The sequence below is a fragment of the Meleagris gallopavo genome, chromosome 10 (genome assembly GCF_905368555.1).
Source record: "Meleagris gallopavo chromosome 10, MGAL_WU_HG_1.1, whole genome shotgun sequence".
In the NCBI taxonomy this organism is placed as follows: domain Eukaryota; kingdom Metazoa; phylum Chordata; class Aves; order Galliformes; family Phasianidae; genus Meleagris; species Meleagris gallopavo.
Window position 1 is genome coordinate 15,399,006 of NC_139413.1, and position 26,181 is coordinate 15,425,186.

General features: G+C 41.0%; 2 protein-coding genes and 1 long non-coding RNA gene across 5 annotated transcripts in view; 1 reads left to right on the forward strand and 2 right to left on the reverse strand.

Annotated features, from left to right (window-relative positions):
• HS2ST1 (heparan sulfate 2-O-sulfotransferase 1) overlaps positions 1-6,205 on the reverse strand; it is a 67,130-nt gene extending 60,925 nt beyond the window's left edge. The window contains exon 1 of one of the 3 annotated variants that reach the window (XM_085231310.1): positions 5,838-6,205. In XM_085231310.1, the coding sequence (XP_085087436.1) occupies positions 5,838-5,961 (124 nt within the window). In that variant the 5' untranslated portion in view covers positions 5,962-6,205. The remainder of the gene's footprint in view (positions 1-5,837) is intronic. The other 2 variants (XM_085231311.1, XM_085231312.1) reach the window with 2 other exon arrangements.
• Positions 6,206-6,749: 544 nt separating this feature from the next.
• SELENOF (selenoprotein F) lies at positions 6,750-25,514 on the forward strand. Its single transcript, NM_001309275.1, is given in 5 exon segments — positions 6,750-6,832; positions 8,351-8,518; positions 15,479-15,542; positions 22,507-22,556; positions 24,537-25,514. Coding segments are annotated over 5 exon segments (483 nt in total). The 5' UTR covers positions 6,750-6,763; the 3' UTR covers positions 24,669-25,514.
• LOC146543715 (uncharacterized) lies at positions 13,202-17,321 on the reverse strand. Its single transcript, XR_014885363.1, has 3 exons — positions 15,970-17,321; positions 15,662-15,757; positions 13,202-13,851 (listed from the first exon to the last, which is right to left on the reverse strand). It is a non-coding gene; the product is annotated as an uncharacterized LOC146543715 (long non-coding RNA).
• Positions 25,515-26,181: the final 667 nt, after the last annotated feature.

Below are 26,181 nucleotides of genomic sequence, written 5' to 3' on the forward strand. Positions count from 1 at the left end.
ACCACAGATTTTATCACTACCAGAAGGCTTGAATAATAATTATTATAGCAGTAATGTTACTAGAGCACAGTAACACCAGGATATTGCAGAGTAAGAATGGTAACATACCGAATACCAGAGACAACAGAAAGTCACGCAGATGTAGTTTGGCTTCCTGCAGACACATCTGCAAACAATACCTCTATGATATAAAGAGCATATTTCTACCCACAGGAAGCTAAAACATAGCAATTCATTACTGGGGGACATGAGGACACTGAAAACAAAGCCAGCCTCTGACATGCCGGGGCAAAACCTGCAAGGACACTGATGTCCTGGCAGCCAGCATGTTCCCATCACATGCACGTACATGAGAGGTATCTCCCCTCCCCTATGAGGCAGAAGGCTTCTCTCAGCAATGCCTTTCCTAAGACGCTGTGCTGCAGAACCACTGGGCCACCAATTTTCAGGGAGCAGTTAGATGCAGCAGGCCTGACTGGCTCGAGCAGCAGACACAGCAGAAGGTTCGGACGAGATGCTGCTGCTGGGACAGGCTGCTGCCAGGGTCAATAGGTGTTTAGGGAAGGCTGAACCAGCTGGCCAGCCTTCAGATGCCTCACTCAGCACTGACTCCCTTTTTCACTAAAACTTTTATCTGCAGTAGTTTTTCCAACCAGAAACACAGCCGTTCAGCTATTTTTCATACGGCACTTCCATCGTGCTTGCCAAGTTAGTATTTAAAATATATAAACAAGGAAATAGCACCACATTTCAAACAAAGCACCACTATTTTAGTACTGTTTTGACAAGATTTAAATACATTTCATATAAACAACAACTACAGGTTGCGTACAATTTCATAAAGTAGCTGCATTTTCACTCAATTAAATGGCCATATGTGGACTACTCCATATGTAAAAGCCATCTATTTCCTAAAGAGGAACAAGAACTTGGGGAATGGCGCTCATTAGCTGAACACAAGATCAGTCTGGACAGTATAACTAAGAGTGAGCAGTGACTCATGGTTGCTAGTCAGTAGATATGAAATTGACTTGCTCATGAACTGTTCAAATATCCCTAACTCAATAGCCAGGGGCAGTACAAAGCCGAGCAAAAGAAAAGATCCATCTGCAAATGCATCACTTCACTGAATTAAGAAAGACAAAGAAATCCCAAGTCTTGTTTCATTTCAGATGTACAAGATAATCTGGAGAGGATTCTCTAACCTGTTATGCTAATTCCAAAGCTTAAGTAGTTTAACAGGAGCTGTTTGAGGTGTCAGGTTTTTTTTTTGTTTTTTTTTAAATACACAAGCAAGCATATGCAACACATTTACATTAAATAAACACATGATCAGTCGGTTAAACTTAGTGGGGAATCTGGGGGTCTATGGTTTTCTTTAGGTTTTGCTTTATCTTAAACCAGTTTCTTTGATGATCACCTCCTTCCACTCACTTGATTACATGAAAATTCTGGCTACTTCCTCCACATTCAGAGATAGAAAAATAGAAGGAATATTAACAGCACTATGTCATAATATCATGGATTGAGTTGCTTTATCACACAGTAAATAAAATCATTTTAAATGACTTCCTGATTTCCAGTAGCTGTTACCACTTTTACAGTGCCAAGCACATCACTGAAACTGGCTAGGTATTGCATTACTGAAACAACCCAATCTTCCTTCTTCTGTAGAAAACAAACCTATGGAAGCACAGGGCAAAGTCCTTTGCAGATGCACTATTGAGTTTCACAGCCTTGAACTAACTCCCTACTGCATAGCTACCATTACCCAATCTGTGACACTGCAATCACTTACAAAGAATTTGGTACCTGCATTCATTTCATGGCAGTCCAAGAAGGCTTTCCTATCCTACACAGCTGACCGCAGACATGCTTCTTTCTCAGGGTTTCTGTTGAAGATGGTATTTCAGCTCTTTTTGCCCTCCTACAACTTCATACATTAAAAAGCAACCTATGTAGACATAATGATTCAAGCCTGGCCTCTTCCAATGGAGAATCTAGAGAGGCAGTGCGTTCTCCAGAGATTACCTCATCCCCTGCAGTACACGGCAGGAGAGACAAGAGCTGTATACTCTATCCGGTTTCTCAGAACTGCCCTCAAAACATCTTTAACAAAAATATCCCCTTGCCAGATAGCAGACACTGCTGTGAAGGGTTATTACAAGCGAAGGCGAAGTGCTCACCACATCACTGTATCTCTTTCCACTAACAGTATGAGGCTGCAAACTACAAGCAACAATAGTGAAGTTTCTCACACACAGCTCTACAGAAGAGGAGAAAGGAAAAAAAAAAAAAAAAAACAGAGAACAGCAGCACCTGTTTTATCTTCACTGCTGAAAAAAGAGAAATTGGAGTGCCAGCAGAAAGGGTGAGATCAAGCCCCAGAGCCTGTTAGCGAGGCTGAATGGTCTTGGGATGTGCTCGAGAACATGTGCCACTATGTACCAGTTGGAATTCAGACAGTACCGATTTCTAAGAAATAAAGGAAGAGAAGCATTTGCAATATCCATTCCCAATAAAATAATAACTATAAAATTACAAACAAGATCTATACAACCGTCTACTACACACACAATGGGAAGTACAAGTGTAGTATGGAAGTGGTTTCAAATTTGTTCCAAAGTGTCTGGGATAAGAGGGGGAGTGGTGAAGGGGAACAGAAAGGGGACTAAATGAAAAAGCATGAGGGCACCAGCAAGTCCAAGTGTGAGAGCCTTTCACTGGCTGTAGGTACAGTGAGAAAGCAGCATTAAAACTCTTATTTCTGGAAACACAGCATATGAGAAAAGAGCTTCTGAAGAGTGCCTCAGGCTGCTACAATGAAAATAGTAACTATTGGGCAACAGAGTTACATTTTAAAGAAATGCTGGTAAATCTTTTGTATAGTCATGCGTAGCCAGAGCTACCAACAATCAAACTGTTTATAAATGGGATCCAAGTATAAATAATACAGTAAGGAAGCATGCATGCTATATTATGAGGGACAATTTAAGAAATTTTCCGGGTGATTTTCCAAACGCATACAACTGGCAAAACTAGTGATAGTTGGGCTTTTTTCCAAATGAAAGAAAAATAAATAAATTAGTTTAACATCCCAAAAAAAGTAAACATACACATTTCTAGAAAGCTTTGGAAGTTAAAACATTCAACTGCAGATGTTCACTATGTATCTGCATGGTGCTTAGAACAGGAATATTCCAGCAGAATCAACTGATGAAAGAAAAAATAATAATAATGCAACTTTGCAACTTGGCAAACATTTAATCATTAATCGTGTTTATTTTCCTTGGTTTAGGAAAAGAACCTTGGCCTTTTATATACTGAAATAATACATAATGAGCCTCAAGTTTGTTTGGCACTTTGTAGAAGTGCTCCCGCTGCAGAGCTGACCTGTGCTTCGACAATGAAGTCCTGACTGGCCACAGCCTGCCCATGCTGCCGATTTAGCTGCCTGTGATGTGCAAACTGAAAAATAATATGAATGATGAATAGCTGTATGTACAAACCTCACCCAAAAGTACTTGAGGTAGGACTGTGACAGGCCCTGTATGTGATCTCACCCCCACGAACCATCTGAAAAGAGCTTAAAGTCCAACAGCAGCAAAGGGTTTTACAACAAATATTTCTTTTACTTTTCACTTGGAGTTATCTTTCACACGATAAAGAAAACCATGGTTTTACACATACATTTTTAAGCAGTATTACAATTTATCAGAGAGAAAGATGCAACATAAACATTTATGATGGTCATGTGCTTCTATGAACTTCTATAAACCTCACAAATTAAAAATTTCCAATGGTGACTGAATTTTACTTATGTAAGGGAATCACACTTAGAGGAATACAGAGGTTCCTTCTCTTTCTTCCTCCAGAAATACACCAAGTTCACATCACAGGTAAGGTGCTTAAAAGTGTTGAACAGAAATTGAGCCTCACACCAACTGCTTGGTACAGAAGCAGCAGTTGCCCATTTGCGAATAAACTGAATGAAACTCAGGAAGTCTGAACAAACGCTATTAGATCTGTTGATAAGATTGCAGAATCATTCTATTTGCTATCAGATCTGAATTCATTCCCCTTTCCTAGCCATAGGCTAATCCTCACAATTTCCAGGATGACAGCTCATCATCTGATGTATTCATATTCACACAAACATGCAAAGTTCAAAACCCAGCACCCAAACCACACCACATGCCATAGCACTCCCAACACCAGGAGCCCACTGACACAACCAGATCTGCTCCATTACCACCACACCACAGCATCAATGCTTCTTCAAACACAGAGCCACTCTGAAGGGGGCAGGGAGAAGAATGGAAGTGCATTAGGCCAGCTCATTAGTTCGACCCAAAGAAAACCATTTTCCATATTACAGCTCTGTAGTAATACCATCAACACTGACAAGTGATTTCTGCAATGAAATGTTAACATTTGCCAGTCTTAAAATATATACCAAATATGCAAAAAGGAGACATTCAGATAGTGAGAAGCTCTTTAACAAAGAACATGCTCAAGTTAAACAACAGAACCTGAGCTCAAAGCTGTTGCAGAAAGCCCCTTTTCCCCTCCTTAGGCAGGTTTTAGAGAATCTCTGGTAAGGAAGTCTTCCCATCATACCTTCAGTAGAGTTTAATCTCCTTATGAAATAAAATCAGCAGAACACAATAATTGATGGTTTTCCTATAGCAGCATGAGCTGCGTATTTTAATCCTCCAAATGCTTAACTTATTCATACCTACTGCGTACCTATTACGGAGGAAGAGGAAATCTCTCCAGCAAAACTCTGCTCTCACTTTGCATTATGCCAACCCTCCCAGTGCCAGGAGCTGGATTTCCCTAAGATAACCGTGCCAGTAACGGAGGAACCAAAGCCTCTGGCCCCAACCAGCCTAAGGCAGGTGGATACAAAACACCTCTGTACCATGAGCACCAACATGTGCTCAGAATTAAGTTCCCATTTCTCTCATTCTCTTCCTCAAAATTTTGTTTACAACTATTGTGATTATACTCTGATGATAATTACGACACATTTTCAACTGAAAAATACTCAGAGCACAACCATCCTGTAACTTGAAGAGCTGAGCAATGCTGCTCGCAGAGCTCCAGCCTCACACAGCCAATTCCAGGTGGATGGGAGAGGAGTGCAGAGCGGCGAGGTCCCAGCACACTCAGGCAGCCCAGCTCAGGAGCCGTGCCAGGAGCTCGGGGGAAGCTTCTCGTGGTGCTCACAGCCCGCTCAGAGTTAGAACTCAAGTTCAGCGTTATAAGGGTGCTTTGATTCCTACGAAGTTGAACCGTTTGCGGTCTAAGCGCGTTCTAAAAGCCAAACAACGTGGGACTACATCCCAGCAGAGACTGTCAGACAGCCCCCGCGCACCGGGCCTCCCACCCCGCGCTGAGTTCCGGTGCACAGAGCCGGCTGCGCGGGTACGTGCTTCACACCTCGAGATCCGCCAGCACCGTGCATTGCGCACAAGTTCTGCGGCACCGGTAACCAAGCGCGGCGTCGCTTACCGGGCGGCTGTCACCTTACGGAGCTTTCCAACAGAAACGGAAAAACGAATCTCACACCGGAGTTCCCGAGCCCGTCGTTTAACCACAGCTCCCGAAGCCGCGGCCCGAGGCGGCGCCCCGGGGCAGCTCCCCGCCGCCAGGACGGCGCCGTACCGCACATGGCCGCGTTCCGCTCGGCGCCGCGCGGCCGCTGCGCAGGGTCACAGCGGCAGAGAGCCCCCCGCCCGCCGGGCCGGGCCCTCCGCGGGAAGCGGCCACCGGGGCTCCGCTCCGGCCCTCCCCGCCGCCCGGCCCAGGCCCGCCGCCGCTCGCTCACGCACCCAGCTTGCCGCGGGACTCCTCCAGCTTCTGGATCTGGTTCTCCAGAAAGAGCACGGCCACCCCGAACACCAGCACGGCCAACAGCTGCAACTTGGGCGGCAGCATGATCCTGAGCAGCCCCATCGGCAGCCCCGGCGGCGCCGCCCGCCCGGGATCACGACATAACGCGGGGCCCGGCCGGGCGGGCGGGCGGGAGCCGCGGCAGCCGCCGCTCCGACGGCGCGAGCAAGGGGAGGTGCGCGCAGGGCCCGCTCACATCGCCCCGGCCCGGCCCCGAGCGCCGCGCGGCCGCCACTAACGCGCCCCTCCCCCGCCTGCGCGCGCTGCTCAGCAACCGAACGCCCGGCCGCGCACCCGCCCCCCGCCCTCCATTGGGCGGAGCCGCCTCCGCCCCGCCCCCCCGCCGCCGGATTGGCCGCTCTCGATCGACGCCCCGCCCGCTCGCCGCGGACCCTCCCCCTCCGCGCTCGTGTCGGACCCGGCCGCCGCCCCGCCCCCTTGCGCCCCGCCGCCGTGGAGCGGTGCCTTCCGAAGCCCCGCCCGCCCGCCCGGCACGCATTCGGCGCCCGCACCGCGGCGCTCGGGAGAAGCGCAGCGTTATTGCTCGGCGGGGCTGTCAATCGCCGGCGCTGGGGGCCTGTGTGCTGTTTGGCTGCGGCTCTCCGGAGCGGGGGAGGGTTCCGCCCCGGGGCCACAGAGTGAGTGCCGGACTGGGGCCGGGAAGAATCTCCTCCGCTAGCCCTGCTGTAGAGCGCAGTACTGAGTAGGCTAAAGTTGGCGTCGCTGCAGACCCCCCGTAGACGTCCCCCGCTGGCCGGGCGTCTGCGATCCGTCTCGTCGCCCCGCACCAGGCAGCGCAGGGCACCACAGCGCCCGAGGTCCCCGCTCGGCCCGCCCGCCGCGCTGCTCGCAGCTCGGTTCCAAGATGGCGGCGGCCGCTGAGTTGGCGGCCCTGGTGCGCTGTTGGCTATGCCTGCTGCTGGGGCTGCCCGCGGTGAGCGGGGTCGGGGCTGAGCGCGGCGGCGCTTCCGTGCGAGGAGCGGGGGTCGGGCCAGGCGGGAGGGAAATGCGTCCCGCGGAGAGAGGCGGAGCGGCCCTGCCCGGCCCTGGGGCGCCGCGCGGGGCTCCTGCGCTCCGCGGGAACGGAGGTTTGCGGGCTACCCTGAGGTGCGTGCCCCGGGGCGCCGGGCGGTGCCGCTGGGCGAGATCCCGCCAACCTGTTCTAGGCGGCAAAAGCCGGGAGCGGGCCGAAAACGTGGTCCGAGGTTTTGTCACTGTTCGGTCCTTCCTGAGGCGGTTTGTAACGGTGCTGCGATTGCTTTTGTATGTTAAGTGTGTTAGCAAAGCGGTCGTGCGACGGGCGCGCGCGAGCAGCGCTGTGCGGAGAACGCGGAGCTGAGGTGCGGCTCAGCTTGTGACGGGATGCCGCCTCGTGCGGGGCCACAGGGTCTCGTCCAAATGTTAATGCTTGTGTTACAGTTAGCGTTATTCTGGCACTAAAACTGGAGGAAAAATACCAAGAAGAGATGGTCTTATGTGAATGAGAAACGTGGTTCTCCTGTCATCGTGTGCTGGCCCAGAACAACTCGTTGACTGCTCTGCTGTCACCGCTCCAGCGTGCTGGTGTTCAGCAGAGGTGCTCCAGGCCCTTTTATTGGAGTTCACTCTCTTATCTTTTCCTGTTCTTTTTTTTTTTTTTCATTTGGTTGTTTTCTACTTTTTGACCAAGATATTTTCACCCCATCTGAGAAGCACCTGGGGAGAGGATCTCCCTCGCTTTCCCCATGTGCAGCTGGAAGGAAAGGCTGCAAGCTTTAAAAGCCAGGGACTGATCAGTCCTTCTGCAGGGCAGTGGGAAGGTGAAAGCAGAAAAGAACAAAGAACAAATGATATCATTTCAGTGCAGAGATGGCAACACTGTGTTATCTGCTCACTAAAAGCAGAATAGATGTTCTGCCCAGGAGTCAACTGAGCTGCTGATGTTAAGTAGCTGCAGGGCTTTATCTATGCTTGCACTAGCCTGTGATTTTTCCAAAGCAAAAAAGAAATGAAATCACAATCCTTCTTGTATACACTGTTTAGCAGTTTGATCCAATTCATCATTCCCAAGCTCAGCTGTAAGACTTATTTTCCAAGTGTGCTTCCAGTATCGGGATGCTTATTGGAATTGTCTCATGAGAGCTGGAGCTGATTCATTACAGCTGTTTTTTTTTTTTGTTGTTCCTTCTTTGGAGCAGACACTAGAGAGACACTGGAGTGGTAGAAGCGTATATGAAAGTAGCAGATCTGATACCTTAAAACAGACACATTGTGAATGATGTCTAGAATTTACTATTAGCTTTAAGACTACTTCTCAACATAAGGTGGTGGTTTGTACTTATGAGCAGACTGTTAAGTATTATAATAAAATGCTCGCAAAATATGTAATTCTTCTGATGGTCAAAGCATCTAAAAGCTTTCTTATTAAAACAACTAATTTAATACTAAAGTGTAATGTTGTATTGATTTACAGATAAACGTATATGGAGCACAGCTGTCATCAGAAGCTTGCAGGGAACTTGGTTTCTCCAGTAACTTGCTCTGCAGCTCTTGCAACCTTCTTGGACAGTTCAATCTGAATCAGTTGGATCCATTCTGTAGGCAGTGCTGTCAAGAAGAAGCTCAGCTGGAAACCAGAAAGGTGGGTTTTAAACCAGACGAGTGGAAAGAAATCTGTCTTAATTTCTTTGTAATTTACTCATAGGTGTCACTTATGTTGTGTCATAAACATTTTTGCATTAATAAATTTGGATCAAACAAGAACAGAATTTAAATCAATAGATATTTTTTCTGATTATCCTGAATCTGGCCTAGATTTCACCGTGTAGGCGATCGTGCTTTTTGTTTAAGACTGAGCAGGTGCCATTTTGTGATTAGGGCTTTACGTTAAAAATATATGTAGTCTTTTCCATTTTAGTCACGCTCAGCGTAGAACAGAAAGCACAGAGCTGGAAGGATCTCAAGGTTGTTTGACGTATTCCTTCGCAGTGAGCCAGAATTTATTGTATGTGCATAGGAACCTGGAGATTGTTTAATAGAAGTTTGTTTTTTCTCTCATCTATTTGCATTAAGTTGCTCAGTTTCATTTTTTGCTAGGGTTTTGTAGCAAACATGAGTAATTTGCTGCTGAATAGAAATATTGGATTATTCTACCATCATGATTATATGGTTGAGTGCTAAATTATAGCATCATTCCTAATATTCTTTTGAATGCTGTTTCAGAGTGTGGGATTTCTGATATTACTATGTTCACGCACAGCCGCTGTTTGGAAATCTGTTGTTCGTATTTGCTGAATTTCTGAAATTTCTGCCAAGTAAATCCCCCTGCAGACTAGTCAGCAGAAAATTAGTGCTTGGAGTTTTTAGCATGAATGTTAATATCTTAACAGATTGTATTCAGAGTCATCACAGTTTGAATCGACTCGTAGTCTAAGATAACTTATAATAGGCGTCTGTAACTGAGCTACAATTTTACTCTTAAATCTTTGTTCTACTGACAGTTTGATAGTTGGGAGTGAACAGATTTTTAAAATCTTAAAAGTGTTTTTCCCTATCCTTTTGCTTGAATGAATTTTTTAATCTTACCCTAAAAACCTGCATCTACATGTAAGACTTGCTGGTCAGCAGCCTCATCTGTTGCCAAGTACCAGAGTGGTGGTGCTCAGGGTTTTTGTAGTGCAATCATTTAAACAATTGAACATCCTCAGAAGAGAGGAATGTTTAATCTTTCTTTTTTTTTTTTTTTTTTTTTTTTTTAAGCATGCCTGCAGCTTTTTTATCATGTGGGTAGGTTTTGCTATTGCAAGGCAACATGCTAGCTGTCCATGTTACAGATACCATGCATGCTATTAGAATTCCAGCACAGACTTCAGGATTTACAGTTAATTCTCCTTAAAAGTATGTGGGGAGGATTAGAAAACTGGGATTTTTTGTAGCGTTAGTAGTTTTTGAAAATGGTCTGTGAAATATGCGCAGTCCTAAAAATACTTTGTGCTGAGTAACATGAGTGCAGGCCCACATGTGGTATGTTTGTGGAACTCAGCTCTTTCATATCCTTGAAACATATTTATTAATTCTCATCTTGTTATTGATCCAATATTCTGTGAATTGACATGGTGGAAAATAGCTGTGAGGTGCCCTGGTTGCTCAGTATGTGTCTCACTCTTCCGCTGCCATCTGTGCAATGAAATATTTTCATTACTTCATAATTTTACTGTAGGTAAAATGAAAAAAAATTCTTTTGGTTATTTTCTCCTCTACAAAAGATTTTGTATCCAGCTGCAAACTCACTCAGAAGCTAGCTTAAACTGCATTGCTTTAGACAGCTGCAAGTTTTAAGCCTCAGTCTGTCAGACACAGAGTACTGCTGGTGTGTAAAATGTAGAAGGATGAAATGGAGGTGAAGCTAACTGTGCGTGAAATTGTAGTAGCAGGAGAGATTGTCCATATTTCGCAGTAGCCAAAAATAGCTGCACTCCATCTGCAGCTTTCACTTTTGCCATGTGATCATTTCAAGCATAGCTATAAGCATATTCCATTAATTGTATATTATAATCTTAGGATTATCTCAGCAATATATGTGTGTCAAAATTCCAATCAATGTTAGGAATTAACTGTGTGATGAAATCTGCCATCCATTAATCATCATAGTTGTGCTGTGTGGTATTGCAACAGCCCTCACAAATATTTCTTTGAAATATATTTTGCACACAAAGATTGTCGTTCTACGGCATTTGAAATGTCTGTTGTCAAGTATTTCTAATGGTGTAATGCTGTGCGGTTTGCTGAATTAGATAACATCTGCTGTAAGCAAAACTTGACCAGGAAATTTGAGGTATTAAAATGTATGGCATATATGGCAAACTCTTATGTGTCTACCACCTACATGCAGTGTTGTTTCTGGTGTATAAGCCTTCTGTAAAACAAGGTAAATGTATTGATACAGAGAGTCCATATGCATTCTTTCAAACTTCATCAGAGATGAGTAATTGCCCCCCTGTACAGATTTCAGCAAAGGGATCTGAAATTTAGACATTTTTATCTTTCTTGTGCATGTATTCAGGATTGTCAAAATATAATAAGCTGTCAAAGCATTATTTAATAATTTTTTGGACTATCTGGCCTCTGTATTGCTAAGATAACAAGAAACAATAGTATTTTTTGTACTAGATGTAGATTTGTACTTGTACTAGATGTAACAATATACATCACTAAAATATCACTGAAATTTAAAATGGATTATTGTGCCTAAGATAGAAAAACTTATTTTTTGTTTGGGTCAGTCACTGAAGGTTCATCTCTTGCGACAAACTTAAGATAAAAGTCACTGATCTGTCTGTAGCAGGATGAGCCTTACCTGTGGGAGACTTCTTTCTATTATGAAGTGAGAAAGAAGGTTAGAAAAATGATCAATGTGAATTTGTTAAATGTGAGTTACAATTGTGTATGTTCATCTGTGCTGGCAAGTGGAATGTTTAATTAGTTAAGTTTGACCTCCTTCATTTGAGTATACATCTGGATAAAATGATTGACTCCACGTTTGTTGGAACAACTTCAAAAAGTGCAGTTTCCAAATTAATTAAATGCACAAAGTCAAGTAAATAGTTGATGAGTTCCATTCTTAGTGTTTTCTATCTCCAGAGATTCTTTCTGCTCTAAGGAAACCAGAGATTCCAGAGAAGAAGAGATATTCAGAGATTATACTTCTGGAGGCAAATAGGTGGCTAGATAGCAGAGTTAATCAGACAGCATATTTCAAAACCAGAGCTCGAAATCTGTTAACTTTCTATTTAATTTTTAGCTTGCATACAACTGCTCACTTGATTCAAGTACGAGCTTGTACACAGGAGCCCTTTTTCTGCAATGCTTATCCTCTATTCCACTTTGCTTTTCTATTCCCACTACAGACCACAGAGGTCCAAAGTTACCTAACTGCTAGGTGCCCGACTTCTACATTTTCTCCTGCAAACCCCTGTCACATTTCCTGTTCATTTGTCCTTGCACCAAACCATTGCAAAGAACAGAGCTAAAACCTTATCCACTGGGAAGAATTGTTGTCTGGGGAGTTTCAGGTCCTTGGTTTGAAAGCCCAAGAATGATGATGTGATACTGCAACAAGGAGCTGGGTTGGTACCAACACTCACACAGTCTTAGGTAATACATTTCCTAATTCTCCAATCTCCAATTCTGGAGACTGGAATGATAACACACAGCTCTGATATGTGTGTACATAACAGAAGAATTTCCAACCCAAAGCAGAGTTCAGAGCCTTTTCTGGTTAAATTCTGAAGATGTCCAAGGATAAAGATTCTGCGATCTTTCTCAGCAACTTAGATCAGTGTTCAAACACCCACGATCCCATGGTTTGTTTTGTTTTGTTTGTTTTCCTTTGGAATTTCAGTTTAAATTGCTTTCCTTGCGAATAAATGAGTGCTCAGATTCTGCTGGAAATACACTAATTCAAATAACACTTTTTTTTTTTTTTTTGGCTATTTGATTCTTAGTTTCCAGACTCTTACAGTTAGGCCTCTCCCTTCAAATAATGTGAAAGAGAAGAGTTTCTTTGTAGCTAAATTTACCAGTGACTTCATTTCAGAATGATCTGTGTGGTAGCAATGGTTTTGCTGGCTTTCTGCATTTCAGAACATCAATTCATTCTCCTGACAGTGAGGTTTTCTGACTGCTGCTCTCCTAACACACAGATTCTTGTCCATCTTCTGTCTTTAGGGAAAGAGTAGAGTTTTCAGTTCTCTCCCTCACAGAAAATAAAACATTTTATATGTTGCTGTGTATTTCTTTATTTCAATGAATCAAGTTTTCTATTAAAAAAAAAAGTGAGTTGATAGGTTTGACAGTTCAGAAATATAGTATATAGTATTCCTGCAGTGTCTAGATTCTGTCAGGCAATTTACTCTTTACTTATGCCTGCCTTTATATTAACAACCCATCACATTGCATGTTTTAAAATGTGATGGTACTGTAAATTTTAGCTGATTGTAAAGGCATACAAATCCAAGTTGAGTGTTACTTTATAACATGTGCAGGGTCAATAGCTACAGGAAACCCGTGTGCTAAAAATGGGGGATAATTTAGTATATTTTAAAAGAACTTTCTTTTTTTTCTTTTTTCTGTTGATGTAGTACCATATGATGATGATGCATGAACAAGATTTAACCCAAGTTGTACTTTGTAAAGGACAAGGAAAAAGTGCAGTCTTTGTCACAAGACCCTTAGAAAGCATACAGTTAGCAGGTTTTTAAAAAGCAGTTATTTATATAGATGCAGACATGAGTCAGCCTGGAAATCATAACTAAATGGACACCAGTAATAGTTTAGAGCCTTTATTTCATTGCTTGCAGCACTATGCTCACTTTCATGAACTCTAAAACAAGCGAAGCATTATTATGAAGTGAATTAGCTCGTAAGTTAAGCATTGTGTGATGAACTGACTCGTCATGTTTGTATGCCACCATTCTGAGTGATACACGTCATTCTTAGTCATATTTGAATACAGTCTGTGCCTTCATGAGGAAGCAATCAAAGTTCAGAGCAGTCTGCTCTGGACATGATGGAATGGTAGGGGCAGAAGATGTTCACAAGTATTCTCTTGTTGTGGCCAAAGTGATGCAAATAAACCTGCCTTTCTTGCAAAAGACACCTTTGTTCGAGTTACAAATGAAGTCAATTGATTTTTTTTTTTTTTTTTGTCTAGCCATCTAGAGAGCAGCTGCTTGTCCCAGCATGAATCTGAATTTTTTTTTTTTTTTTTTTTTTTTTGAAGTAGCACAGTTGGGCTTCAGTTATGGCAAAGATAGAAGCTCAAAATATTTTTAAGCATCAGCAATTGCGCTGTTTTCTTTGCTAAAACTTCATTTCTGTCAGTTACTGGCTAGGAGCTACGAAGCAGGAGTATTCTGTAATCACGTGATGTCTTACATTTTAGATCCTCACAGTGATCTTGCTTCCATAGGAATCCTTATTTGAAAGGAAAAAAATAAACAGGAAGAATTATTTGCAGTAAAGAGAACTGAAAAATGTTCACGTTACTGTTGTCCTAAATCTGCTGTGCTTACTTCTTTGTGCCCATAAAGAACATAATTGGTGAACAGATGGAAAAAGGCTATTACCCCTCTATTTCTTTATACTAATTCTTGACAGAAAAATGCAAGTAATTGTCAGCATATAGAACCAGGGGAAATGCTTGGTGCATTAACGAGCATGCAAAGTAATATCTGAATGCAGGATTGCCGATATAATTGTTGGAATGATTTTAAAAGGATAATGAATGGGGGCACAGGTTAAGTTTAAAAATCTCACTATTCAGCGTATGTAACTCCTCCATCTTAAAACTTTCATGATTTCAATCCAGAGAAATTTAATTATGCTAGCTAGTATCTGAGATTTTTATCTGTGCCTTTTAAATATTTTAATTTGGGGAAGAAAAAAAGCTTAAAAATTATATTTTTAATCTTTCAAGTATTATTTTATGGCTCAGCGTTTTAACATTCACATTGTGTTTTTGTCTTAAATCTAATGTTTAGTTGAAAATCATGCATGTGGTTAAGCAAGCTTCTGAGAGGCTCTTCTACATATATTACAGTGCAGTATTTTTAGTTCCATTTCCTGTGGAAGTAATGATTACTGATTTGCTCAGGTCAGGCAAGAAGCTGTAATTTCCTTGCAGATGAGTATAGAGTATTTCATATGTTCTGATCCATGGCATTTACACCAGTGCTGAATTGAACCGGAAATCAGAAGAGTCATATTCTGAACTGCAGATGCATTCCCCAGCCACCCAGACTGCCAGTGTGGATGGGGATGAAATTTTAATAAAATTGTCTCACTTAGAGCTTTCTGTCATGTTGTGTCTGGTTTTCGCTCCTTTTTTGAGGGTTAGCACTTATTAAATTTCAAAGTGACAACATATTTTTAATTACGCATCTCCACGGGTTAAGTCAAACATTAATATTTTACTTCATGTCAGCACTGTTATGTTTTTCTGTCTGGACTTTCACATTTGTTATGAAAACACTGCTATCAGAAAACAGAAGCAGCAGTATTCACTGCTTATAAAGTTTAAGTAAGATTGTTTAACTGAAGCTTATTCTGTCAGTTTCTCTCTAAGTAGGAGTTCCACAGCTAGAAGGATGCGATTTGGTAAACAGCATTGACAGCTATTTCTGAGATGAAAATGCCAAGCTTTACAGTAGAAAGCAGGAAAAATCTGCTGCTACCTTGTATTTAAGATTCACCATACTTCAGAGCCAGGTGCATGTTGCCAGACAAAGTTTAAAAGTGTGACCTTATAGAAGAGCAATTTATATTTTTTATTGAGGTGTTACTTTTTATAGAACTGAAATGAACTTACACTTCATTTTAAGGGCAGCAAATCTGGATACCTTGCATAGGTGGCTAAGATGACTGATGTCTAAGTGCGAGCATTGAGGTTAGCTCAACCTCAGTTTCTTCTCAAAGACAAATAGATGAAATATTTCCGTATCAAATCTAATGAATTGATACTGATGCTCAGATCAATAGCTTACATGCCATGAGCAAACAAATGGTTTATACTTATATTAACAGCTTCTGTATGTTGTTGCAGCTTTATGCAGGAGCTGTCCTAGAGGTATGTGGATGAAAATTGGGCAGGTTCCCTCAAGTCCAGGGTAAGTAAAGCCACTACTGTTCTTTAAAATACAAAATATTGTTGCAGCAAAATATGCTTTCAAGTGTTATTACAAGTAGTCATAAATTTCATATATTATATCAGAAAAGTTGCACTGACCTGAGACTCCAGTACTTGATAGATGAAATTATATAGTGCGCTTATGGAACTGCTTTCCTTCCATAGATGCTGCAGTTTAATTGCTTTGACAGTCAGCTAAAGTGAACAAAATAGAAAAGAAGGAAAATGAGCATCATCAGTGTGTGGTGGGAGAAAGCTGTGGGAAAAACAGCTGTGAGAAATTTCAACATGGAATTTTTTAGGAATAGAACTTTTGAGTGTAATAATTAGAAAGACTGGCACAGATAGAATGATACTGCAACTGGGAAGATTGGGCTCAAATCCTTTACAAAAGGAAAGGTACTCACCCATCTCTGAAGATCTAGGCTTGCAGGAAGGACTCTACAAGGGAACAATCTCCAACTTTCCCCAGTGGGTGTCAGCCCTTACTTAAATGGTGTCTAAGACAGGTGCAGCCAGGCTCCACCCCTTCCAGTCACGCAGCTGAATTGCCTTCACCTGTGCTCCAGGGCTGACTGGTCTTTTCCCCAGGCGATCAATCAGTGGTTCAGCTGTGACTCAACAGTTACCATACAATGACATTGCAGTGCTCTTTTTCAGTAATGAAGTTCCTAATACTGTGCTTAACATCACATGGACATAGAAAAGGACTAATACAGCTTTAGAAATAAAAGTCCACAAAAAGTGCATCTGCCATCTAGCATGGCCAGTATTAGTATCATCTTAATTGAAGGTGCTCCAAAGAACAAGAAATAAAAGGATTTAAAACCAGACTGCAGTTACGCTGTTTTGGACTCCCCTCCTTCCACTTTTACCTGCACGCAGTTCCATTAATTGACCACAAGGCTGGAGGAAGATTCTTTCCTGCTGTTTAAAACACCAAAACAAGAACTAATTATATTGCTTGTGCAATTTAGGGTTCTGAGGAAACTTGTATTAGTAGAGGCAACCATGTTATCCCCATGTCCATTCAAACTCAGCAAACTTAAAAATATTCCCAACTGCTCTATATGCACTGTAATACATCCCCCAAAAGCTTTTGGTACGAAGGAAAAACTTACAAATGCTAACAATTTGCCTTTCCATCCTTGTTTATCTAAAGCAATTTTTCTCTTTGGGATAGTGAAAAGAAAGGAAGGATGAACAGACTTTTTTTTTTTGCTCACCAGTTTCTGCTGCTACCCAATCTGAGTCTCACAGATCAGATTTGCTGCTAGGCTTATTGCAACAGGTTGGAAGATAAGATAAAATTTAAAAGCATAATGGGAAAATTTTAAAAAGCAGTAGAATGTAATCTTTTAGCTAGCATTATTCTTTGTAATACGATCACAGCCTGCTGAATGCTTTTGTGAGTGTGGCCAAGGATACCTGTTATCTTTCTCAAATAAAGCTTCTCATGATAAGTCAGGTAACACCTTATATTCCTGTAAACCTCTGTAGTATGTCCAGTGTTGAGATACTGTTTCCTGCTCAGTTTCCCATAAGAAGAAAATGCTACATTATAAATGCTATTCTGTAAAAATAATTCCCTTAACATGTATGTTCTGAAATTGCTCCTCATAAAACAGCTTTTAAATATTTATCATTCCATCAAAGCAGGACACTGAAAGCATAAGTGACAAAATTCTTAGATGAAGCAAGATCTTCTTATACCAGCTGGCACAGACAATGAAACAGTTTTTGACTGACATAAAACTAAGGCTCTGAGGTAGAAAACAAAATTGGGTAGGTCGGTGACTAATCTAATATATTTGTTTGAAGTTGACTTTTCAGTGGCAGCCCTGCTCTGTTCATGATGAGATACAAGATCACAATGTCTGCACTCCTGTGTTCTTTTCACTGTGTTTAGCAGAACTGAATTAGGCTGGCTTTTTTCACTGAATGTTTCCTTCACATCTTGGCATTCTTTTTGTTCATCAGGAGAATAATTCTGACCTTTCGCTGTGTGACTTGTAGTTACACAATGAATGTGCTCCCAGCAGATGTTACAGAAAGTCCTTCATCCTTGAACTCACGCAACATGCAACTGCATTAGATCCTCTGGCTTCAGGGAGTCAGTAAGCACTCTGCTGTATTGCTCAAGTTCTGCAGCTGTGAGGGGATTCTTATAGATAATAGAATGTAGTTTGTTAGTGGGCTGTACTTCTAGGAAAGATCACTTATCTCCTGGTTATCTTTATCTGTAGTTCTTAAGCACTGGTGACAGAAATTTGAAAATTAGAACAATATTAAATCTTAGATTTTTGCACAGAAGTCAGTAAAATTCTTGCTAAGCAATGTAGGACATTCTAATGAGAAGCATCCATCATTTCATCATAATCTTTTGTAAATAGATTATATACAAACATGCAAGTAAATAAATCCTTCAGATTGAGGCACATCTCTGTCAGTACTGCTCTCATGTTACACACCCCATGTGTGATAATAAGAGATCAGTTATTCTCTGTAACACTTTTTGTATACATTTAGTTTTTCTGACTTCTTAATTGTAAGAATCAGCTGTATGTACTGTACTCAGAGTTGCACAAAGTACCCTGCAGAATCATGATTCGATAAAATGTTAAGTCTTTTTTTGCTTCCTATTGCTAGTATTTTAATATGTGATCACAGAATATGCATCACAGAAAGACTTGAAATATTCTTCTAGGAGCAGATCATTCTTGATACTAATTTTGCAGCGTTCCTCCTTAGTGATGGAAGTGTTCCCTTCTGATGTTGCTCTTGGAGCGCTGACAATTTTTTGCCCTGTTCAAATGATAGACCTCTTTGGTGTAACAATTATGGGTAGGAGGGAAGGTCACCGCCATCAAAAAAGTATGCTGCTGCTTTTTAGTGTGTGGTCAGCATCTGTAGTGTTCTTTAGCTATGCAAAGTGGTATGCAAAGTTGTTTATCTGTATGCAGTGTTAAGAGTTTAATAGCTTAAACCGAGAAGAGCATGTAGAGTTTCAAAACTTGGATGAATCCATGTCAACAGACATACATGGTTAGAAAGGTGCTCATAGTGTTACAGTGGTAAGCAGTGGAAGAAATCAAAACAGAAAGCACAGTTTAAGTAGCACAAGGATTGAAAGTTTGAACAAGTGGACTTTTGCACTACTGGGAGATACTTATTCACATCAGATTCTTGCTAGATGACATGCTGTATCTTACCAAGAGGAATAAATGCACAGTAAAAATTTATTGCTGATATGATGCTGAAGAGAATTGCTAGTGAGGACTTCTGTTGTGTTTTTCTGGAATGAAATCTGGAACTGATATAATAGGGCAGTAAGTTTTTTTCATTTCCTCCAGGCCTTTCTGATCCGAGGCTGTTATATTCCTTCTGATGCGTGTGGAGATGGACAAGGTTGAAAATACTTGTCTGTGTGCATAGTTGTTTGAAGATAAGTGTGAGATTCTACTGCTGTGTATATTGACTCTCATTCAAGTATTAATAGATTAGCTTAACATTTTGTATTTTTCCAGTTCCAGATCAAGAAGGAGATCTTTTCTCCTAAGGCAGGAAACTAAATAAAACAAGTATTTCTGAATGTGGATATCCTTGGTAATCTGGATCATGCCCTTAATATTTTGAAAGTAGATAGTCAAGTCTTTTTACAAAGGACTAATGCCAAACATACTGATCTGCAGCTTACTATGATGCAGTGTGAAGTCATGCCCATGTGGGGTCAGAAGGATTTCCTCCAGTATGTTCTGCTTCAGAGAGAATAGCACAGGTGTCTGCCAGCAATACATAGACATGCAGTTTGGATGTGAGTGGTTCTTCAGTTCTTTAGTAATCTGTGTTTAGGATTCTAGGTCTTACTTCCAACTTATTCATTTTAAAGCTCGGTTGAAACATAGGGACGATAGCAGTAGGTTTCTGTGTTGTATGTAAGCAGAGCCTGCTCCTAGGTCCTTTAAAGCACAGTTTGACGCTAGGTGTGACCTGTCTTTGAGTAACAGCTTGGCACTCAACAGGCTTTGTAATATCTGTACGCATCTGATCCTTTTCTCCCGTTCGTGCATTCAGCAGATTGCCTCAGAGAAGCCAGTAGGCTGTCTTCTGCTCCACAATCTGACCTTTTGCTGTAGTTGATCGGAATGGCAGTCAGGTCTGCTGTGCAGCCTCACCTCAGGGTTGCCCTCAAACAGAAGGCATATGCTTTGGTATTGCTTGTGTTTTGTAACAGCATAAGGTGAAGTGATTTTCTTAACATTATGTGACAGGACAGTCACAAGGCAGGCAGTAGAACAGCTCTGACTTCTAGTCTGGTGTTTAATTCACCAAAAATAGTGTCATGGCACCGAGCTCAGAGTTCATACTGCAGAAATCAAAGTGGAAAATGCCTTTCTCACTCACCCATGAATGAACTGTATTAAATACTTTTTCTCTGCAGTGTGTAATTTCTGAAGCTGCTATGGGCAGAGGAAAACTGGAAGATATCCAGGATTTTAGTATTAAGCATCAGACTATTAAACAGTGGTGTAAATATGTGCAAATAGCCTTAGCAAGAGTTGGGGCTGTGCAGAAGGGGGACCGTGTGTGCCACATTTCAGGGTCAGCTGGCAGCTGCATGTCACAAAATGTGTGCCCAAGCTGCATCTCACCTCTGACCCCATCAGTTCTATTCCAAGACCGTGTTTTCAACTTAGAGCCTGATTTTGTGGAGAAGTGGGGTTTGACGGGGCAATCTGTATTTTTAACACATCTCAATGAATTAGTTTTTTAATTTCGTTTCCAAAATTGAGAATGTGGAAGTTATAATATATATATTATGTTATTCTTAGTTGCATCATAGAAACTCAGGTGACCAAAGAGAAAGTCACTATGATGAGCATTAGAAATAAATATGCCACTAACAAAAAATGATTTTGTTCCAGCTGTCTAAAATTTCAGGATAGAAAAGTCTGTAGTGCTTCAGCTTTCAGAAGATTTAGACATTTGACATTGATACAAAGGCATAATAGCTACTTTTAAAGTGACAAAATGTAACACAACCTAGAGAATACTTTCTTCTTTCACCTAATTGTGTCCACATTTTATGAGCTTGTGTGCTCCAATACTGCAGCCAGCGAGCAGCCACTCATGTCCAAGTGAGCTTTTATCTGTCACTCAATTAGCCAGGTGTGAACCTGCTGAAGGCTGAAAGTGTTGGAGACTCCATTTTACTGCGCCATCTTACTGCTTCTCTGTTTTGCAGTTGACTCCATATACCGTTTCCTAAAACCTCCTTTTTATATTAAGTCCTACACAGTGATTTCAGCTACAAATTTTTCAATTTGCAGGGGAAAATCTCCATGTAATAGTTCAGTTCGTTGTGTACTTGAGAAACATCACCGCTTTTTGTATCTTGCTAGCAGAGCCCAGACAACTAACAGCTCATGAGGGCATAGGAAAACAGTGTCTGAAAAGGGCCTCGGTGTGAATTTATATCGGAGCTGAACTCCAGTGTGTGAGCAAGTACTGGTGGTTTAGTGCTGTTTGAAATACAGCTTGCAGTGTGACATTAAAGTTGCCCAGAAAGAAGAGAAGCAAGCTTTCTTCTTCTTCAGCTACCAGTCTGTCTAGCAGCTTACTATGCCATTTTGTTCTGAACTTGTTTATGCTGCACAGTGGTTGGTACAGCCAGCAGAGTATTTGATTTTGTTCTGTACCAGGAGCACAGTAGAAGACTGGAGAAAATAAATGTCACTCTGTATATACGTACTGAGGAAATGGTAAGGTAACTGTCTTCAGTAATAGGGAGAGAGGTATAAAGACGTCAGAGGACATCTTTACAATTACTGAGGAAAGCACTACATTTTGTGAGCCAGCACGAGGCGTTAGTCCTGAGGTTGCTGCTCATCTTCATGCACCAGCTGGATGCACTGCAATTCGCAAGAGATGCATTGTTGTCTAACCTTGAAAAGACAGCTTTAACATGCAGCCAGCACCTCCGTGAGAGTCAATCCGTGCTGACAACGTTCATCCTTGGGGAGACTGCTGGCATACCACAGGAGCTGCCTGAATCCACTTAATGTCACTATAGATACTAAATTCAGCCTTTAGTGCAACCTGAATGTAATGGGAAATGAAGACTAACTATTTTCTAAATAAATTTAAAATACTTTTGCAACTCATTTATTCATTAAGCTAAAGTGTTTGGAAGTAGTGGATTGTGCTCACATTTTGTCCTGAAATAAGGCATGCTGTCAATATCCTTTTTAATGTTCACATTAACACAAGGATAGAGTGCTGTAGGGATACAGGGTCTGTGTGGCTGTTAGCACTCACATTTGTGTGACCGACACTTCAGGTGAAGAATCTGTCCATTAGCAGCTGATCTCTCTGTGGAGCTGCATGGCAGGTCACAGAGCCCGTAGTGAAGCTGGCTGCTTGCCTTTAGGAGTTTCAAGAAAAGAGGAGATACCAGCTTCTCTTCTTGTTTCTGTGCTGATTTTCAGCACATAACCTTGGAGAGCTCTGTAAGACAAAATTGTTTGTCTTGTGTGCAAGAATAACACCTCTACCCACAGTTTCCTCAGTGCCCTTTCACCAGCACTGCTGCCACTTCTGTGCAGTGCGCCAAGGGCGTTTGTTTCACATGTATCCTCCCACACAGAGCTTATCTCCAGCCAGAGTCTTACTGCCCTAACAACTTCCTTCACATCTGCAGATACAGCCTTGTCTGCGTGGCTCTGCTGAGTGTCAGTTGTCCATGCAGATGAACTGACTCACGCAGTTGCACTACCATCCAAGGAAAATCCAAGCTTGGAACACTGGTAAAAATAGTTTTCCTTAGCATACTGTTTAGTACTAATGCTTTTGTGAAGATACTGAGAATTCTGCCATTAATTTCTATAGCCTTTTTTCATGAGAATGTTTGATTCTCTTTTTTTTTTTCTCTCTCCATATTGTAGCTTTTGTCAGGAGTGATAAGCCTAAGCTATTCAGGGGACTGCAAATCAAGGTAAGTAATAACCAAAGGGTTTTTGTGTTTTCTTGGAGTCGGGAGAAGCATATATTAAGAAGAATTAAACGTGGTGGAAACATCCCTTTTATGGAGCATCCTTATTTGCTGATGAAATAATCCTTCAGGAGAAGATGTACTTTCATTGCCAATATAAATCTTTCGAAATTTCTGCAGCTAACACTAATTGGGTTATTGCTAAGCAGTGGTACTGGATCTTTGTTGTTACTGGGGCCCAAGGAGTTGTTTATTATTTTGTTTAAATCCAATAAAAAGTATACTGAAACCCTTAAGTAAAAGCAGATGTTTAAAGAATGTGAGGAATCTTGCATTCTGACCTGATTCTGTGGATATCTTGTGTTTACTTGAGCTTCTTCTGCCACTCTCAATCTGTTCTTCATTTTCTAATGTAGCTGCCATTTCCATACATTCAGAAATTCTTGGATATTTCTCCTTCCTCTCAGATCTTCCTCAGTCTGTTTTGATTCTGTTAGCCTTCAAACATCCAGCTTTAAAGAACTGCATACACTGAATGGTGTTTCCTATGACTTGCATATAGGCAAAGCTGCATAAGCCACAGTGCCTTAAGCACAAGCAATTCTTTGCTTTCAAATTCAGTATACTTCACAGATACACATCTCAATTCTCACATCTTTGTGCTCTCATCTCTATTCACCAAATGGCACCATCTGGAGTCACTTCATAGCCATGCACGGCTGAAATAAGCAATTTGTCTTCTCAGCAGCAGATTCCATCTAAAGCAGGTTTCCTCTGTCTGTCTCATGTATCCATATGTCCTCTTTCAAAAGCATTCTCTTGTATATCTGAGTGTTTCATTTTTATTTAAACTTTGTAGCTGTACTGAACATTAAAGCAGTCTATACTACAATTGGTATAAAACATTATTGGGGAAAAAATGTACAAATTAATCTGGTATTTATTTTACAAGACTTTGGGAAAACCAATTAGAGATGCTGCTAGCTTCATTAACTGAAGCAAACTAGGTTAGCTCTGTAATAGGGTAAAGTAAAATACCCCTAGTAAAAATTTTTCTGTAACCTTACATGGCTACATCCTTACAGTACTGCTAAAAGCTCTTATTTGCATTACCTATTTTAGGATTCACTCAATTTTCAGAGGCATTACCAGCACTACTGCAAAACATAGTAGGCACAAATAGAGCACAGTAGTAGGCAAGAAAGTAATTACATCAAAAATTGATACTATACTTCTGCACTGCTTGACCAGACAATTCTTAAGTTGTTAAAAAAAAAAAAAAGTCCATGGACTATATGAGAAGGATCATTCATCTGCTCGTCTCAAAAATCAAACTTGAGGAGTTTACAACAGTTAAAGCAGAATACCTTCTTTCCATGCAAGCCTTATGGCTCTCTCCCTGCCCATGCACTGTATCCACTGCTGCCAGGGGATGTACAGCCTGCAGCATCTCTGTCACTACAGCTTTAACCTGGATGTCTCCCCTCTCCTTTGCTCTTCCTTTGCGTCTACTCCTTTAAGTTTGGATGGAGGAGGCAACAGTAACATAGGAAAGAACAAGCAAAAGGATCTCATAAGCTTTATCAGATTTATATAGACATTTTCTTCAAGAAAAGTACAATATATTGTTGGTAAACATTCTATCAATAACATTCGTAAATGCAGAACAAAACACATGGCACTGAAATACTTACAGCATTAAGTAAGCGTTATCAGGAACAATCAACCTTAAGTATGGGTTGTTTTGATGTTTCCTAAGCTTAGCTGGGTTTCATAGCATAAGTTATCTTGCCTACATTTTCTCAAATACTCCAATTTCATTTATCACTCTGGTTTTAAGTATTCATACTTCATGGTGTTAATCTTTGAGTGTATTTTTCTTCGTGATTTGACATCTTTAACTGATGTAAATAAATTGAGAAGGGATTTAAAATGGAGAACACGTTTTCTAGCCCAAGGGAACTGGCTTGTTTCTTTCTGCAGTATGTGCGTGGTTCTGACCCTGTACTGAAGCTGCTGGACGACAGTGGGAACATTGCAGAAGAACTGAGCATCCTCAAGTGGAATACAGATAGCGTGGAAGAGTTCCTAAGTGAAAAATTAGAGCGTCTATAAGTCATTGCTTTTGTGATCCTCTTTCAGGTCTTTTCATGGTAATCATCTCAGATGAAATGTGCTACAATTGAAAAAACATTCCAGTTTCTATGTTAATTTTTAAATACCTGTTGTGCTGCACTAAACGGCTTGTAATTGGAAGGGGAAGCTTCAGAACACATCTGACAAAATTGACAAACAAAAGAGCTTTCAGTTCTTAGTGCATTTGTCACTAACAAAATGCTTTGTTTCTAACTTCATTGTGCAAATATCATTTTGTTGTAATTGTGTTTTGTTTTTTTTTTTAAACAAACACCCTTTAAATTTAAGAGCTTCAGATAATTGAAATGGTTACCATGTTCTTGTGTGCTGCTCTTTATAAAAATTTCACAACCAAAAGCAATGTAACATCTCCCAAAGAACCTTGACTGCTAATACCCTCTTCTTTTTTTGTATTTGCCATGTCTCTTTTTTAGAAGCATTATTTACCTTGAGTATGTAGTTCACAGGTTTTGAAGCTGATGGAGGAATTCATGTTCTGGTGCTGCAAAACATTTGGTAAGCACACTTTAGTGAAGACTGCATAGAAAACCTCTGAGGTATGTGCTAGTCAGATGTCAGGTGTGCTTTGCATCAAGTGTTTTGCTTCAGAGAACATGAAATAGAAGGAAAAGTTTTTCAAGACGTATAATTTTCACAAATTTATTGGAATTCTCTCTATCAAATAAATTTATAAACTGTTCTTTTAAAATGTATGTTTTTCTTTTCATTTGAAATTTACATGCACAGGAAAATATAGACAGACAAATCTCTTACAACTTGTCAGTCTTTTCCCCTTCACTTAGAGCGAATAAATACGACGAGCAAGAAGAATGCTTTTCTTTTCTTTTTTAAAGTTTAATTACCAAAAATACATCTTTCCTTTAACTACTTCATGCTCACCAGTTTTTGGATGAATAGGTGTTACACGGTAGCCTGGATTGGTACCCAATTTTATTCTTCATATATAACTTTATATCTCAAGAAATTTATTTTCTTTACAGTTTGCAACCCAAAACGTGTGGAAGAAATTATCAGCTTATAGCAGATCCAGAATAATAATTTAGAGACGAACTCACACTAAACCAATAGAATTAGATGCTCTTAGGGTGATTCTGTAGGCCTGGCCTTCTGAGTTTTTGTTCTCTGAAACATTCCTATAAACTTTTAGAAGGTGGGTACTGCTTAGTCATATTATCTTATCCTCTTTCTTTTATGTTCCACTCCTATCCATTATAAGGATAGGAGTGAAACACATTGCCCATCTCCCAAATGATTCAGCATGGGACAGCTGCAAGAGTGGTTACTGCTGTCTCTGCCAAACTAAATGCAAACTCTACAAAAAAAAAAAAGCACAAATCTTTGCAGCTGGTACTAACTTGTCCCAAGAATAAATCCATGTTGTGTCTGACATGTGATGCTCAAGTCAGCATATGAGCTGCAACCAGAACATATGGTGTGACAACCACAGCAAAAATATGCTGCCATCCACTGG